We start from the raw sequence: 16,821 nt of genomic DNA, 5'->3' as shown, positions 1-16,821 counted from the left end.
CCCCTCGTGCAGGGAGTTTGAATGCCGAATGTCAGTGCTCCTTCCCACATGCACCTTCCTCCCACCTAACCCTTCCCTGCTTCCCTTCTCCTGGCTTGTCCAGTCACACCTTTCCAGGTGAAAAAGCTTCACAGATCCTACCACCCTCCTTGCTCCCCCTCTCCCTTCGCATCCCCTCCAGTGTGCAATGAAAACCAGTGGCAGGTAGACCTGAGCCTGTTTTTGTAACATAAACAGTTATTTACAGTTTTGCTAGAATTCCATGGAAGATGACATTTTTAGGTCATCTAGCTGAAGCAAATGAAATCATTAACATGTTTGCATTAGGTTTTATAAAAAAAAGTATCACTCTTGCCCAGTGTGATGCTCCGTTCCTCAGGTCCTGAGACCTGATGTGGTACTCTGAAAGCTGGCAGTTTCCCACCAGGATTGTCAAGAGCGAAATCTGATTTCCCAACCCTTTTGCTGTGTTCAGCAGCCTCAGATGCCAGGGTCTGTTATCCTGGTTCTCCACTGGTGGTAGTGGTGGGGCTGATATAGGGGTGTAAGAGGAAACATCCTCTCCCTAACACTGAAAGTATGATGCCAGCTTTCCCTGTCCCATAGATACTCTCATTCTGCCTTTAAAAGTTTTCATATCTTGGAGCACAGCTAACTACACTGTTGGGGCCTATACTGTGGCTTTTAAACACTAAGAGATGGGGAGTAAAATGTTCTTCCCTAAATATAGCAGGTGGATCAGAATAATATCCCAGGTTTCCTGCATATGCTGTTTAAAGCCACACCAGAAACAAGGGAGCGAGCCAAGATGTGTAGTGTTTCGGCCACCATTCCTAAATGTCTGGGCGTCACAAGCCAGGACACAGTTTGTGCTCCATCTTGCTTGTTTCTAGGTGGAAATAGCCAGCCCTACAGGCTATACACCAGTATGGCTCACTCTCAGGACAGACTGTCAGGAGAAGTGGGCAGGGAATTAAATTTGATGACCTTTTCCCTTCCAGACTATGGGTACACAAAGACCTGGACCCAAAGCATGCACATGCCACCCACGGTCAGGTTTGCCCCTCCTGTTCCAGGAGCAGAAGGAAGGAAAGTCCTGTGTCTAGCGCTGCTAATGCCCACTGCCTGGCAAGACCTGGGAAGTGCGGCATGGCGCTGGGCTCTGTCCAGCTCCCGGAGAGGAGCGGCACCTGCACAGAAAGTCCGAGGGTCTGGGCTCCTCCTGCCCAGCTGGGCTCGAGAAAGCTGCCCTGGGCTGAGCGGGACACCAGCCTGCAGCAGAGGCTGTCTCACAGCTACCCCCGCTGCCAACCTCACTTTCTACAACAGGTAGTAGGGAGTCAGAAGCCCGAGCAGTGGAACAGTGGCATCTGGTTGCCAACAGAGCTGTGTCCACTTCTTGTGGTCTAGTGCGGGTCCTGTGGTGTCTACTAAGAGCTGTGCTCATATAGCTTTTCCTTCAGCAGTGATACTAGGCATCTCTTACCCACCCAGCTGTCTCTTTCCACAAAAAAACCCTGTAGGACCTAGTATTTAAGACTTGTCAAGCCGTGTTCACATCAGCCAAGAATTATTAGAGGGAAACAGATGGAGGCAGCACGATTACCTAAGCCAAGCCAGGTAAAAAGGAACAAAGAGCAAATGGGTGGAGGATGGAGCACTTTGGCCAGCACCAGCTTCTGCTGTGCCATGCCGTGCCAAGCCGTGCCATGCCATACTCAAGCGCCAGGCGTGAGGGAAGCCTCGCTGATGCTGTCTCTCTTTTCCAGGGGGAGTTGCTGAGCCCGTGTCGATGCGATGGATCGGTGAAGTGCACGCACCAGCCATGTCTGATCAAATGGATTAGCGAGCGAGGCTGCTGGAGCTGTGAGCTGTGTTACTACAAGTATCACGTCATTGCCATAAGCACAAAGAACCCTCTGCAGGTAAAGGTACTAGAGACATTTCAAAGTCTATTTATTCTCATTTCTATTTTTGTTTCTGGGAGCTAGTGGATTTTACCTGTGTGGGTTTTCCTTCCCTGCACACAGTGATCTGTATGTCTGAGACGCTTAGAAAGGGTTGTCAGGGGCTGGTCCAAAGAGGCCCCATGTTCTGCTTGGTGGTACCGGGGGCATCCCTTGGATGTCTGCTCTTTCTGTCCTTTGACAATTCCCACATTCATTTTCCTCCTGTTGAAAACAGCAGTGTGACCGTGACAGTGCTGTAACACCTCCCAGTCCTACAAACGTGTTCATCCACTGGAGACCACAGGTATGCCACCATCCCCAGGGGCAGATGGGGATGAGGGAGTCATGGGATTTGCTTCCACAGAGCACATATAGCCTGTGGCACAGCAGTATCTTAAGATCCTGTGTGATAGAGTTATGCCATTAAACCCAATCTCGGGCTGGGCCTCCTCTGTGCTGGGATGAGGGATGGAGGAGGAGGAGGGAGGGCTCTAACAGTCTCCTCTCTGGTCCTGCCACCTTTTTCACTATACCGCTCCCCCATGATCAAATACATCCTGGCGTGGCACAAGAGGTGTTGGCTGTGATGATCTGGCCTCTCCAACCTTTATTCTCGGTGTACATTTGCACATGTACACACAACAGGTAAAGCACATCTTGATGTCAGTGGCTGATAAAAGGCATCAGAGGACGCACCTTCTTTCTCTCCCATGTTCAAAAGCTCTGTGGGTTAAAAAGCCCCACTGCAGGCTGGTAATTTAAAACCGGGATTCAGAATGGGGAAAGCTGTGTGACTGTTAAAAATGGGATAAATTACTCTTGATGACTATTGATTTATTGTGGGGACAACACCTGAAGATGGACTAATTGCTGCATGCCTTTGCTGAGCACCATTAGTGCCTCAGTAAGGAAGCACATTACTCGCAGGCACTACTGCTTAATTAGCACCGTCTGGCCTGGAGAGACATTACAGCAGCATGCTGTGGCTTAGAGACCAGGGCAGTGTCTGTAAGGATGTTGGTCTGTCCAGCACCTGGCAGAGGGCTTTGTCCTTCTGCAGGTCCCTCTGCTCTCTAACAGGAGTGATGGTGCCCATTGTATGGGGGGGGAATGCAAAGTCTTGCTCTCTCCTCCAAACCGCAGTCTCAGTGTGTCTTTTTCCAGGCCTCAGGTCACTAACCACAGTGAGGAAACAGGGAGAGCCCTTTAGGATTCCAAACTTAAATGAAGTAGTGAAATCAGTGGGGCATTGTGGGGAAGTTTTGCTGGGGAAAGGAAAAAGACTGCACGCTGTCTGCAAGTCCCACAGCTTCTGATTCAATTTTCCATGTGCTGTGTGCTGGAGAGACTAGTATATTCATCCCAAGACCCAGACCCAGGGTGTTTTAATTTCTTGGCTCTAGTAACTGAGAACAGATTGAAACACAGGAGGAGAGATGTGGACAAAGCAGTGTTTGTTTACTTCTGGAAAGCTGGTCCATGAGTGCCCTAACACTTCCCGTGTCTTGGATCAGGGGTGCGATGCTGAGCAGCTCTGAAGGTTTGTGGGTGCAGATTTACAGGCATGCGTGCGGCCAGCAATGCCTTTAATGAATGACCTCCTGCTCTTGGGTTAGGGCAACGGGTCAGTGACTTTCCTCCTGCTCCTCACTCGGCTAAAATTTATTGGAGCGATTCATGGACAAGCTCCCCTCCCACACAGACATTCAAAAGCCTGCACAAAAGATTGCTCTTTTTGGGCTCACTGTTAGAATGTGTCCCAGTCTGCTGGCCTTTGCTACAAACGCAAAAACTGAGTGGGCAGGAGCAACTGAGTTAAGAGAGCTCAGCTCCGAGAGCGAGGGTCCCAGGGGACCATGCAGACCCCAGGTTTGGAGGCTTCGCCTCGCCGGCTTAGACCTCACAGCACTTCTTGCAGAAGCACTGGGAGATTTGGGGAGTGGGAAGAAGCAACTGGAGTGAAAAGCCACTTGATCTGGAATAAATACAGCATGATGTGTGGAGTTACAGCTCTGTGACCAGGCACCCTGTCTGGTGCCAGCACGAAGGCACTTCTGGGAAGCAGATGCTACACTAGTGCTGGTATGTGAAATCCAGTGGGAAGTGGCTGATGTACCCAGCATGGACTAAGGGCTTGGCCCCCCATAACCCATCACCACACACACCACTGGGTTTTCCCTTATTCCTCAGTGGTTCTCACCATCCTCTGACACTGGGAAGAGGAGGCTGAGAGGACCCAGGGACTACAATGCCCTGACACTCTGTGCCATAACATGCCACAGAGTGTGCAGGTGGGAAGAGCATCCTTTCTGCTCGGTCCTCACCCCACATGCAGATAGCAGGAGCCACCTGGACATACAGCACGTCTTTAAGTAAAGCAATTGTCCCTGGCTTTCTTCTCAGAGTCTGCTGGCACTTCTGCCCAGCTTTATTCTTACCTCAAGCAGAGGTTTTGTAGGGCAAATGCTGTAGGAAATCATGGTTGTCTGTATTCCAGACCAACCATAATACAGGCAAGGACCGCACAAACACCTCTTTGTCAAAGGAAGCTTGTCTGGGTGACACACTGAGCCTGGCTAGATTTTAACCAGCAACATGACTTACCTATCCCCTGTGTCCTCTCTTCTGACAGACCACTGGAAAGGCAAATCCAGGGAACTGGCAGGCCCTGGGCTCATTGAAACATGTCCAATTGGTCCAAGTACATCCAACACCCACATGTTCCCCAGGTTCTGAATGTTTCTTTGCCCATTTTGACATCTGCTGCCCAATTTTTGGAGTGCCTAGGAGCACAGTATGGGGCAGATGTGTGTGAAGACTTGTTGCGTGGGCAGAGAAGTTACAGCTGGGGGAACATGGTTCATGCATAATTAACACGGACTCCTTCCAGCCTCCAGGCTGTTATGATGTCTCATACCAGAGAGAGACCTTTAGTCTCGTATTGTGGCAGAATGAATCTCTATAAATTAACACCCCCATCCCTGGATTGCAGGCATTTAAGAGCAAAAGTCTTAAAGCAACAACACTGCAAACCTGCTGAGAATGGGGGATTGAAGTTGTTGGACAACATGGCAAGTGTCCTGCCAAGCAGGAGTCAGACAGCAAATGAGCAAAAATATCCCACCAACTGTGAGCAACCAGAAGATCCAGAGCTTTTGTCCATCCATCCATCCATCCATCCATCCATCCATCCATCCATCCATCCATCCATCCATCCATCCATCCTCCTGCTCTCCAGCCTGCCAGTCACCAGACAGGAGTGGTGTGCATGGAGGCTTTAAATGTTCCTCCTTGTTGCAATATTTGTGCAAATATTTGTGCAAAGCCAAACTCAGGGTTTCGATAGCACTGCAGGCACTCTGGTGCTGATACACAGTGGAGTAGGTACCAGCTGTGATGGGACTCCGCAGTGGATCTCATCTATACAGCTCCTTTGTAGCCACTCATGGGCCGCATTCACTCTGATTTTAGCAAAAACAAGATCCGTTTGAACCAGCCTTCACAGACCAGCAACTGTCTGCAGTCTCAGGGAGTTAAACTCTGCTTTACAGTTGTTATCTCTGACTCTTTGCACCTTGTGGGTGGTGGGCTGTCACAGCAAGAGACTTCATGGCCTGTGCCTTATAACGGGGGCTTTCCAGGATAGTGATGCTGTAACCCGAGTCTTACCAGATGCTCTGGCACACAGAGGAGTGGGGGTTTCATCACTCTACATTTCCATTACGTGGACCTTGTGGATGGTCCTTCCTCCCTGCTGCCTTTCCAGTACCTGAATAAGCCACAGCATCTGTAAATGTACAGCAGGGAAGCTGCCACAGCAGTGGCATAACTTTGCTTCATGGATTTATGAAAAGAAAAGCCATCCTCCAAAAGGTAATTGAGGAGGATGGCCAGGGCCTCAGGACAGCAGCGAGGGAAGAGCCAGACCTAAGCAGTGCTGGGAATGGTCCACTCCATCCTTCTAGGAAAAACCTCTGCTTGATTGTGATCCTGGGTCTGAAAATGAAATCACTGACTAGCACAGCTCAGGATGTTAATGATACGTACTAAGGGGACGTGTCAGATACAGCAATAAAAATAAACTGAACTGCCTGAGGCAGGCATGGGGGAGCTCTCAGAGGAGTGTAGGAAGGCTTTTCCAGCGAGCAAGTCGTCTTAGCAAGCTGCTGCAGTAAGACATACATAAGTTCTGCAGGCAAATATCTGCATTGGATCTGCTCCTGCTGATGGTTGGGAACTTTTGGAGGCTGCTGGTGCCGAAGAAAGGGAAATACGGATCAGGCCTTAAATACTATAGTAATGACATTATTAATCTGTGCTGCATTCGCAGCGGGGGTTTTCACTCACAAGCCTCTGAGCAGAAGCACTGAAGCAAACAGGGAAACGTGTTTGTCCCATGTAGGTTGTGAAACAGCGTAAGAGAACGAGAGTGACATGACTGGCAGGCACAGTTCCCAGCTTGGCCCCTGTCTAAGGACATCATGGATGGGGGGCCTGGGCTTTTAAGAAACCCTTTCTGAGGCATCTGGGTCACGGAGCTTTGTGATTTGGGAAAAATGGGGAAACCTGGGGGAAATCAGCCCAAGAGAGCATGGTGTTTTGCACATGCACAGCTGGGTGGTGTGCCAGAGCCATTGGCCAAGGGGGAAGATATCAGAGCACAGATAGGCAGCTCCTGAGTGAATAAGGACATTGCTTCGGAGTGGTCTGGAGGCACAGAGCCCTTTTTTCCAGTGCAGGTGCCAAGCCATCCCAGAGAGCTGCTTGGGCATACTCTGAAGCCATTGCAAGCCTGGAGCTCACAAAGCTGCTCTTGTTATCCTGCAGGAGCCTTTAAAGCTTTCTGGTGCCACCAAGTCCTTAGTTCTGCCCTGTTCAGCACTGGCAGAGCGTCTGTAGAGATCTCTGCTTGCCTGAAGATCACATCCTTGATTGGCAACGTGGGTAAGCTGCCAGCCGCTAAAGGTGCACTTCAGTATGGCTCAGCGGCTACCTGAGACTCAACAGTCATTATCAGCCGAGGAAAGAAGGGCTCAGTTTTAGTCTCTTCCTGCAAGATGGGATTGCTTGACACTGTGACCTTGCTAGAGCTTTAACGTTTGAGCTGGAGATTTGGAGGGATGGGGCTGTGTCTGCAGCCAGGCATTCAGACAAAGAGCTTTGGGGGTTTCAGACGTGCCAGTGAAGGGACTCTGCAGCATTGCTGAGACCTTTCTTTGCAGTTCTAGCAGTGACCTGAGGACAGTAGGGCCACCCACCACATCCGTGGTCTGCTGGCTGTAACGATGGCAGGGAGGGGTTAGGAGAAGGGGTGATTTTCTGAAAGGCACAGTGCTGTGACTGAGGAGGGCTCCTGAGGGAGCATCAGGCCCAGTTCCACGTTCCACCTCCAAACAGCCCTTGGACCCTTCTGCTGCGCCCTCACTGAGCAACATGCTTTATCCTCTGTCTCACCCCCTTTTCTTCTCTCTGTACAAACCTCATAACCTACGATGTGTACCAAAATGGAATTAAAAGATGAAAAATAATTACTCCGGTTATTGGTGGCTTGGGCTAGATGTGTGATGCTAAATTGCAGTTCTCAGGGTTGCCAGAGAGGAAATATAACATTTATTTATTACTTCTTTTTTTTCCCCTGGAAAATATTAAATTCTTCTGCAAGCTGGTTATTTTCCCCAGTGTTCAGCTCTGACCCATTTACCTCCTTGCCAGAGGGTAATCACACCTCAGTGCCACCTCCTGAATACAGTCAGGACTGCTGCTGCGTGTGTCACTGTCACTTAGTGCCAGATGCAGGGGGAGAGTTTCCTACCCCCTGGCATGGCTGATGGACTCCTGCCTCTTCATTATCGCTGCAGCAAACTCCCTGCCAACTGAACAGTGTCAGGCAGTGTCCGGCAGCATCCCTGCCTGTGTTCCAGCCTCTCTGGGAGAGGGGTTTGAAGTTTGCACTCAGGTGTAACATCTCCATGCTCTGAGCCCCATCCCCTTTGACAGTGTATTTAGTACTATGCCTGAGCCTCCCTGTCTCTGCAAAGTAGCGGTGCTGGTTGTACGTGGCTTTTAGTTGTAGAAAACAGCTGCTTCTTCTTTTCTTGTCGTTAATTGCTACCTTGGAAGGACCTGTTGCCATTACAGGCCTTGCAGTGTGCCAGACAGATGGTGAGGAGCCAGTCCATTACCTCCTCGAGAGAGAGAAATGATGCAGAATGAATTGGCTGGCACAGGCGCGCATGGGTCAGGTGGAAGGACCTGCAGTAAAAACCTTCGCAGGCGGCACCAGGCTGTGCACCGAGCTCCCTGCACTCCTGTTCCCATGGCATTTGCCAGTTACTGGAAGTGGAGATGAGGTCTGGGGAAAGCTGCAGGGGTGAAAGTGCAGCTCCATGCATGTGCCCAAACCCCCTCCCCACCACATGCCTCTAGTCCTGGAGCTCTGAGCCGATGGCACCGGTTGTGTATTTGTCCTGCATTTGCTTATGGTGCTGTTGAGAGCGAAGCTGATGAGCTGACGGGAGGACAGCATAGCCACTGACCTCACCCTCAAAACCCAAATTTGGGGGTGCTGGGCAGCCTTTGCTCTGTCTTATGTCAGGAGAGGAGTTGCACAGCTGTGCATCTCCTGTGGACTCCAGCACCCTTGCATCTGTCCATGACCCGTTTCCACTGGCACCACCAAGCTTCCAACCCTAAGAGGATGGCTGTTCACTACCTCAGCTTCTTCATGGCACAAAGGGGCCACTGGTGTGTCTGGATCTGGTGGAGGTGTAGAGCAGGCCAGGCTATGGCAGAGTGGGAACGGGCTGCTTAAGACATCGCTGAGTGCCCCAGGGCTTGGTGTTTGCCTGTGGCTGGAACAGCTGCTGGAGTGGATGGCAGGAAGGCGACTGGGGCTAGCTGAGCCCAGGAAGAGAATTTGGGTTAGCTGAGCCCAGTCTTGCTTCAGCAGGGAACAAGCTCTCCCTCTGCTCAGCAGCTTTATGGCCGTCTACTCTGTGGCCAACAGTGAAATAAACTGGTACCACCCACCTCACTGATGCTGCACATCCCTGACATAAGATTTGGGGGCTGTCTGCCCTTGCAGGATGTAAGCCAGGGAGCAAGGCTGGCAGAGGCAGACACTTCAGCTCACCTCTGAGCCAAGCCAGCCTGTATCCATCCGGTTCCAACCTGCAGACCTCAGCAGCAGGCTGAAGCTCTCCTCCATTCCTCTCCACAGGCTTTGCAGAGGAGTGCATTCGGTGCAGGGGTTTGGTCACTGGGCTGGTAGCAATGCCGTGCATGCCAATACCAGCACAAGTCACCTGTTGTCCTTCTGGCTCTTCAGTCAGGATCCAAAGTCCTCCCTGCCTCCCAAAAATACTGGTAGCTCCTGGCTGGCCAAGGCATTAAAGAGGGACCCAGCAACTGAACTCCCTGTTGCCCTGCAAAAGGATGGGACAAGGCTTCACAGGTGACCCTGTTTTCCCAGGATATGCTTGACAAACGGGCAGGGTGCTGAGGGCTCGCCAGAGATGCCACCTCACAAGGATGCTGAATTCCAGCTAAACATTTTCAGTTTCTCTGAATCCTCTATGCCTACAGGAGGTTGAAGTCTGCCTTCCTTTATCCTTCTGCCAGTCCCACTGAGACTGCAAGGGCATGTATCCCACAACTAAAGGAAGCCTATAAGTTTTGGTGCCAGGAGACACAGTCTATCCCCAGCCTGTTTACATGTTTGATTTCTGATTTGCAGGAGGGGCTACGGACCATGTCCCCAAGTCCTGTTAAGAAAGCAATTTCTGCTCTTGGTTTTCACAGGGTAGCTCTCTCAGCAGTGTAAATCTGGGTGGGGAGATTTTATGCTAGATGACAGAGGAGTCCGGGCTTAGGATATTTATACCATAGCTTATACAAAGCTATTTCACAGAGCGAATGGATTTGGGGGAGTTATTTCTATTTTTTATTTCTTCTGAGGAAGAAGCATTGACGTTTACCTTGGAACACAGCCTGAACATGTCATCACCTAAAGGCAGGGTGTCCTGACCACAGCAACTTGTGTTGTTTGTAACAAGTTTTCTGAGATGTGTATTGCTGCTGCAAGATTCTACCTAGTGCTGTGATCCTGTCAGATCTCACAAAGTGGCTCTCACAGAGCCGGCTCATGGGAGGCCTCCAAAGGAAAGCTTGGCTCTCTGAGACACTTCTTCTCATGGCAATAGGATGCTGCTTGGCCTCTGTTTGAGGTAGCAACTGAATGTCCTGGTTTGTGATGGCCTGTCACAGACCTACTGTCATAGGGATGTTATTTTTGGTGTCTTGTCCCCAGTCTGTCCTGCCTCCTCACGTCTCCTTGCTTTCCTGGTGCGATGCAGGATTCCTCCCCATTGCCTCTTCAGCAGTGCTGTCAGGAATCGTGGGGGCCATGCACTGTTGAACAATTGCCATGCTCCACACCAGGTAAAAGCACCTATGGTCACAGGTGCTCTTTGAGATCTCCAAAACCACCACAGTGATGTAAAACAGCAATGTCCCTAATGTAACTAATCTCTTCTCTTTTTCCTTCCTCCCTCCCCTTTGTCCCCGTTCCTCTCCCTGTTGCCTCCCCTTGCAGTGGCAGGCCATTTCTCTGACAGTCATTGAGAAGGTGCAGATAGCAGCAGCCATCCTGGGTTCCCTCTTCCTCATCGCCAGTATCTCGTGGCTCATCTGGTCGACCTTCAGTCCTTCGGCCAAATGGCAGCGCCAGGACCTGCTCTTCCAGATCTGCTATGGAATGTACGGCTTCATGGACATTGTCTGTATAGGTGGGTGATCGCATCTCACGGCATGGCCAAGGTCGCCCGCCTGCTTACCCGGGAGAGGAGCGAGAGATGGTGTGAAGAGCCGGCTGGGACAGCTCGGCTCGGATTGAGTGTCCTCAGCTTTTCCTCCTCTTTGCTTTTGTGACACCTATTTTAAAGTCCTCTCTGCTTATCTGGGCGGGCCTGAAGTATCTGCTTGGCTGGGCTGGAAAAGGGGCCTGAAGCAACCCCAGAGAGAAACAAATCTCTCTTTAGATCAAGAAGAGGGTGGGAGGTCTGGGGGAGGCTAGGGAGCATAAGGCTTTTGAGTAACACTGGGAAAGAAACTCCTTCCTTTCTGGAATAGCTGATTTAGGAACTGTCCCATGGTTGGGTATGGCAAGGGGTAGCAGCAGGGGTGGCTGCCCTTTCTTTGGACCCCCCTGGAGCTGCAAGTCCCAACCAGCCCAGGTCATGGCCCAGCATGGGATCCTTGTCAGGTTGCTGGTACAGACCAGCTCTGAGGACCAAGTTGTCCCACACGGAGCAAGCCCAGACAGCGAAGCAGATTCTGGCAGCCTGGCCAGGTGGAGAGCTTGAGCTGTAGCCCCCACGCAGGCCTGTGGGATGTGGGGATGTAGCTGATGATACCCATGGGCAGAGGCACTCACCAGGCAGGCCATTGGGAGAGCGGTGGTTACCAAAATGAGCCACTCCAAATGTGCTCCTGAGCATTGTCTACACAAGTACAGGCCACCAGGATAACATCAGCCCAACTGGCCCTGCCAGAGAGCAAAGAGGTTCTCAGAGAGCTTCTCATGTCTGGGTCCTTCCAACGCTGGTATAAAGGCAGAAGGAGCCTCCCAGAAACTTGGTGAGACAAGGCAGTCCTCTTGACCTGGTGAATTTGTGTTTGTGTGGGTAGGGTTACTCCCGAGGGAAGGAGCACAGCCCCCAGTGCAGCCCTCAGGAGGAGCAGGACAGGCTGTATCACAGGGCAGCACTTGATGAAATTGGGGTACAGAAGTAAAACAAACCCAGCGGCAGGGACAGAGGTCTGGGCTGCACACTCTCCTATCCGGGTTCAAATAGCTTCAGCGTCCTTCCAGCACAGGACTCGGGCCTGCCAAAATCCAGGCCAGGTCCTCCCACTGTTGCCACCACTGTGCTGACAATGAGATGTAAACTTGGCCTGTGGAGATCATCCTGCTCCCCCATGAGATGCTGGTGGAGCTACCACATGTCTCCAGGAAGGAGAGGTGGTAAAGGGGATGAAAGAGAGATGGGCAGCACCTACATGTTGGCACAATCGCTGCTAGTGACATCCTCTTGCCGGTGGGATTGGGAAGGGAAAAAAATTATCCCTCTGTGTGTGTGTGGTGTGCGTGTGTGTTGCCTTGGCAGAGGATGGAAGTGGAGAGCCCTGGCCCAGGCAGACGTCAGTAACATGATTAACTGTCTTTGATAAAGCTTCAAGAGCTGAGGGGAACTGATTAGCTCATCTGTCAATAGGAGCTAAATCCTCCCACACGGCGGAGAACAAACCATGCCAGCCATGAACTGAAGGGGAACTGGACAGACAGGTGTGGATTTGAGGGGGTTTGTTTCTTTCTTATTAATTTTTTTAGGAGTCTGGCCTCTATTTGTCTCCATCTTCTCTGAAGGGAAAAAATGCCCCTTTTCCATCTCCACTGATGTCACCATTAAGCTTAACGCCCTAAGCTGGGAGCTTTGATTTTTTCTAGCCAAAGAGCAAGCGGCCATCCCATTCCTGGGAACATTTCAGAGACGTGCCTTGAGGCCACCCCTTGTCTCACAGTCCTCCCAGCGCAGCTGGCAGGCCTGGTGGGCCAGGCGTGCTGGCTTCCGCACAAACTCAAAAGCAAGTGGGAAGCATTACAGATGCAGTGAGTTAACATGTCTCTCTTGCGCAGCACCTCAGAGACTACCCAGAGATGGCTCCACTGGTGCTGCGTGCAGAGCATGTCTGCCTGTGCTGCCAGGCAGCCCACCCGTGCTCGACCGGGAGAGTTGATGTTCTGGACCACGTGAGCCTTTGTATACATTTCCCAGAAAAGCGCCTCTGTGCATGCAGCCAGCCCTCCGCCCCTGCCACGCTCCCGTGTAAAACTTGCTTGCAGTGTGCATCAATACCCTGTGCTAGCTGAGAGCTGGTGTTCACCCTCCTCCCCACATCCTCCTCCTCCTCTTCTCTCTCTGCCCAGGCTGAACCAAGTGACAGAGGAGGTCTTCACGGGGTGCTGTGACCCCCCGGCTGTCGATGGGGTCAGGTCTGCCTCCCAGTGATGTCTCTCCAGCCCTGCTGGTTTCAGGGGGCTGCACTAGCATTGGCCAAAAGGCCGGGCTGTCCCGTGGGGAGGCCAGGCCAGGGCAGGGCTGCAGAAGGGGTTGATCAAAGGGAACTCTGTGACTGGGTTTAATTCCTCATTCATTATAGCTTGGCTCAACCATGGTGGATGCAGCAACACCAGCTCCCTAGACCTGCAGTGAGTTCTTCACTGTGGAACAGCAATTCCCCCTCTTTATCCTTCTCCCAAACCTTGCAGCCTTGCGCAGTGTCTTTGATCACAGCCGGGCAAAGCCGGCTCTGGAGATTCAGAGTTCTGCTCCTGACTGCCAGCATGGCCCAAAGCCTCTTGTTACTCCTCCCTGGCCTTTAGTTCCACTTCTGCAACTTCAGGATAAAACCTTTCATGGATAATTGCAGTGACAACAGTTCTTGAAATACCAGGGTGCTCTCTGTGCATTTCGGCGTCTCCTCCTCCGCAGTCCAGCCCTTTTCCCCTTTTGCTATCCAGCCTGTGGGTGGGTAGGAAAGACTTCTGAAGTAAGAAATGCTCAGCGATGGGGAAAGAGCAGGACATGAAGCACACGCAGTTCTACCACACGTGTTTATCAGCTAACGTAACCTACAGGTCGTCTGTGCATTATTTGGTAACAGGCTGGGGAGCCTTAGCTAGCAGAATGTTATGTTGTACGTCCTACACTAATTGCATGAATTCCAATTGTTCCTTCCCCCAGTTTGACCCCAAGTTTTGCTTTCTCTGGCAGAGGAGCAGAGGTTTGAAAGACAAGACACTAAAAAGCAGACGTTCTGAAGCAGAGCTCCTCTGTAATTCCTGCCAGTTCTCACTTTGGTTGTCCTTGGATGCCTCATGTCCATTGAGTAGCCAGTGACATTTTTCCAGGAGGCCAGTTTGCACACTGTGTCACTGGAGATGCCCAGCAGAACACTTGCTCTGGCACTGTAGAGGCTCAAAGCTGCAGAGATCCTGACTATTGTCAGACAGGGAATGCAGACCTAGGCAGCACCTGCCCAGCTGTTACGTGTGATCTTCTCCCGACCAGGTCATTAAGGGTAGCAATTAGCCAGGGCAGAGATATCTCTGGCAATTTGCATGGGCAGTCCCATGGCAGCACTGGTCTTTCCGGCGTGGAGTCAAAGGTGAGGGCACGAGTGTTACCTTGCATTTACAGCTCCCTAAGCACAGATCATTTGGTTGTTGCTATCTTCACTTGGGCTGTACTCGATCTGAAATAGTCAGATCATCTCCAAGCTGAGCTCTCAAAATGCGGCTGTTAACTCAGAGACTGTTCATCTGTGCATCAAAATCCAGGGGTCTTGCGCTTGACCCTCAGCCGCTCACATTCAGTAATACACTAGGTTTCCTTGGACTTGGCTAGATCCTAGCATGCTCCATGAAAACAGTTGTAAGGGACAGACACCATTTGCTACCCCTTTACCCACCATGGAAACAAAGCCACAACCAAAGTAAAGCAAATCCGCTCCACACGACCTGCAGGACAGACGGTGTGGCCCCAAGTACCAGAAGCTACGTTCGTCCAGACAAGATGTGCAAAACGGTCTTTCAGCATTGTTCTCCCCCTTGCTCTCTCAGACATCTAACAGGAAGCATTGAAAAGGATTGCTTGGGATATGAGGGACTCTCCGATACAGGATTTTTTTTTTTTTCAGAACCTGTTAGAAAACATATGTCAAGAACAGGTTGCAGAGAGATGATCCCAGTTTGTGAAGGAGGAACAGACTAAATGCTTCTTGATATCCAGCCAGCCCTAACGTCATCGATGCTGATCTCTCTCCCTTTCATGTGTGCTATCTCTAGTCATGTCTGTAGGACAGATAGGAGAGTTGGATTACACTAGAAACTGATAATGGTGCCAGCATCGGTATCGCTCTGCTATGAAGCCATCTACAACACAGACATTCGAGATCAGCAAGCAGAAAAGTGAGATGAGGACTCGATTAACTGCTCTCTCCATGGGTCCAGGAGAGGTAAACCCAGAAAGCTGGCATAGAGGGAGATTAGCAGAAATGCAGTTATCAAAATGCAGAGATAAATTGAGTGAGCCATCACAGGCCTGAGTTCCTGAGTAGGGAGAGCAGCTTAGCGCTGGGCTGTAAATCCTGAGAGATACCTGCCTGTTAATTAAGTGACAGCCCTTGGAGGGGGAAGTAGGGGTTTGCGTCTTCTCTCTGTCAAGGTGCAATTAGGGAAAGTCGGCGTTTGTAGATGAAGGTGTCGTTTGGGGTCAGGAGGACAGGAAGCCATCTCCTGTTAAACAAGGGGGAGCTCTGCCAGCTAATGAGAGCGTGCCAGGCTCAGGCATCACCCGGTGGGCTCCAAGGGGGAAGCGCGTCTCGGGAAGGCCATTAACAGGCTGCGTGCGCAGGGCTGTCACTGCTGCAGTCTGTGTGCGCGGTTCTGCGTGCTCTCACACTGGGGTGTCCTGTGGTCGGCGTGCTGGAGGGCTTATCCCCACCAATCCGATCTGCCTCTCCTTGGATCAGTCTGGTATGGACTCTTGCTTTGTCCATGCCCACCCGGTCCTTGCTCTCTGACTCACCCTGCCTTGGTGCTGACAGCAAGCACTTCTGCAAGCACTAAATCCTCATGCTCTTTGAAGCTTTCCCCTCGCTTTCCCTGGCAGCCGGTCCCTGAGGGTATTTGCCTTCACAACAGCAACTGCACTGCAGCTCAACAGCACAAGAGACAGGCAAAGCAGGACCATTCATCCTGCCAACGATTTTTGTTGGCACACCATGGCAATCCATTACAGATCAGGAAGTGTGTGCCCGCTGTTTTTAATCCCAGCTGCCAGCAAGAATAATCAAAAGCATCCAGTATGTCTGACGGCATCTCAGCACAACCGTAGGTAATAACATAAGAAATCAATAGCCAATTAAAACTGATCCACAGCATTTGATCTTTCATAGAGCAATGGGAACAGTAATTAATGGAGCTTCCTTGAGACAGTCACAATTCAAACTTCCTGCCAAGACTAACATGATTTCGTTTTAAATGAGCTGTGCTTCCTAGAGGAAATGCCAGGCTGAGGTAGCCTCAGGGTGTTTTCTAGCCAGGTCACCCTAAGCCTCAGCTTTCAAAGGATTAGGAGTCAAGGTCCCAGTAAAATGAAGAGAAACTGAGAAATTAAGTATCTTTAGGGTCTTCATCTGTATTGATCTGGTTCTCAAAAGGAAATGTTTTCATTCAGGTCTGCATAATCCCCCAAGGTGCAAAGCAGGAGGAATTGCTACAGCGGTAGGGAATCAGTTCTGGGGAAACACCAAGGCTGTGTGTTGGCTTGATGACACCCCAGAGGCAAAGCACAAGGCAGAGAAGTTCAGCAAATGTCTTCAGAGGAGAAGCCTGAGACCAGCCCAGACAGCAAACCTGCATGGCTTCGACAAACCTGGAAGAGACCCATGAGAGTACGCAGGAGTCTTACGTGCCCTTCAGCTTAACGCACTCCTTGCTACGCTGTTCGTGCCTTCTTGCCCCATTTGCCTCCAGGAGCTAACTGGAGTGACCATATCCAGACCCTGTCATCAGAGCAGGCGGTTGGTATAAAGTCAGGCAGACGATTTGCTCTTTTTGCACTGTGAATCCTGGTTCGCATACATTCAGACGACAAGTGCATGCTCAAAAAATCTCTGAGCAAGTCATCGATTTATTGGCTGTAAAGGGGAATGTGGAGACAGGAACAGTCCCCTCGGGGTGCGTTGCGGGGATCTCAATCCAGCTGGGCAGGGACCGTCTCACGAGAGCAGTCACTGGGGGCCCCGT

General features: G+C 51.1%; 1 protein-coding gene across 1 annotated transcript in view; it reads left to right on the top strand.

Moving 5' to 3' along the window:
- Positions 1 to 1,149: 1,149 nt before the first annotated feature.
- Positions 1,150 to 16,821, top strand: part of MARCH4 (membrane-associated ring finger (C3HC4) 4, E3 ubiquitin protein ligase) — a 29,933-nt gene continuing 14,261 nt past the window's right edge. The window contains exons 1-3 of the mRNA XM_010146667.1: positions 1,150 to 1,329; positions 1,770 to 1,925; positions 10,543 to 10,735. Of these exons, the coding sequence (XP_010144969.1) occupies positions 1,150 to 1,329; positions 1,770 to 1,925; positions 10,543 to 10,735 (529 nt within the window). The remainder of the gene's footprint in view (positions 1,330 to 1,769; positions 1,926 to 10,542; positions 10,736 to 16,821) is intronic.

Source organism: Eurypyga helias, unplaced genomic scaffold (assembly GCF_000690775.1).
Source record: "Eurypyga helias isolate BGI_N326 unplaced genomic scaffold, ASM69077v1 scaffold5162, whole genome shotgun sequence".
Taxonomy (NCBI): Eukaryota; Metazoa; Chordata; class Aves; order Eurypygiformes; family Eurypygidae; genus Eurypyga; species Eurypyga helias.
This window is presented reverse-complemented; position numbering and strand designations above follow the sequence as displayed.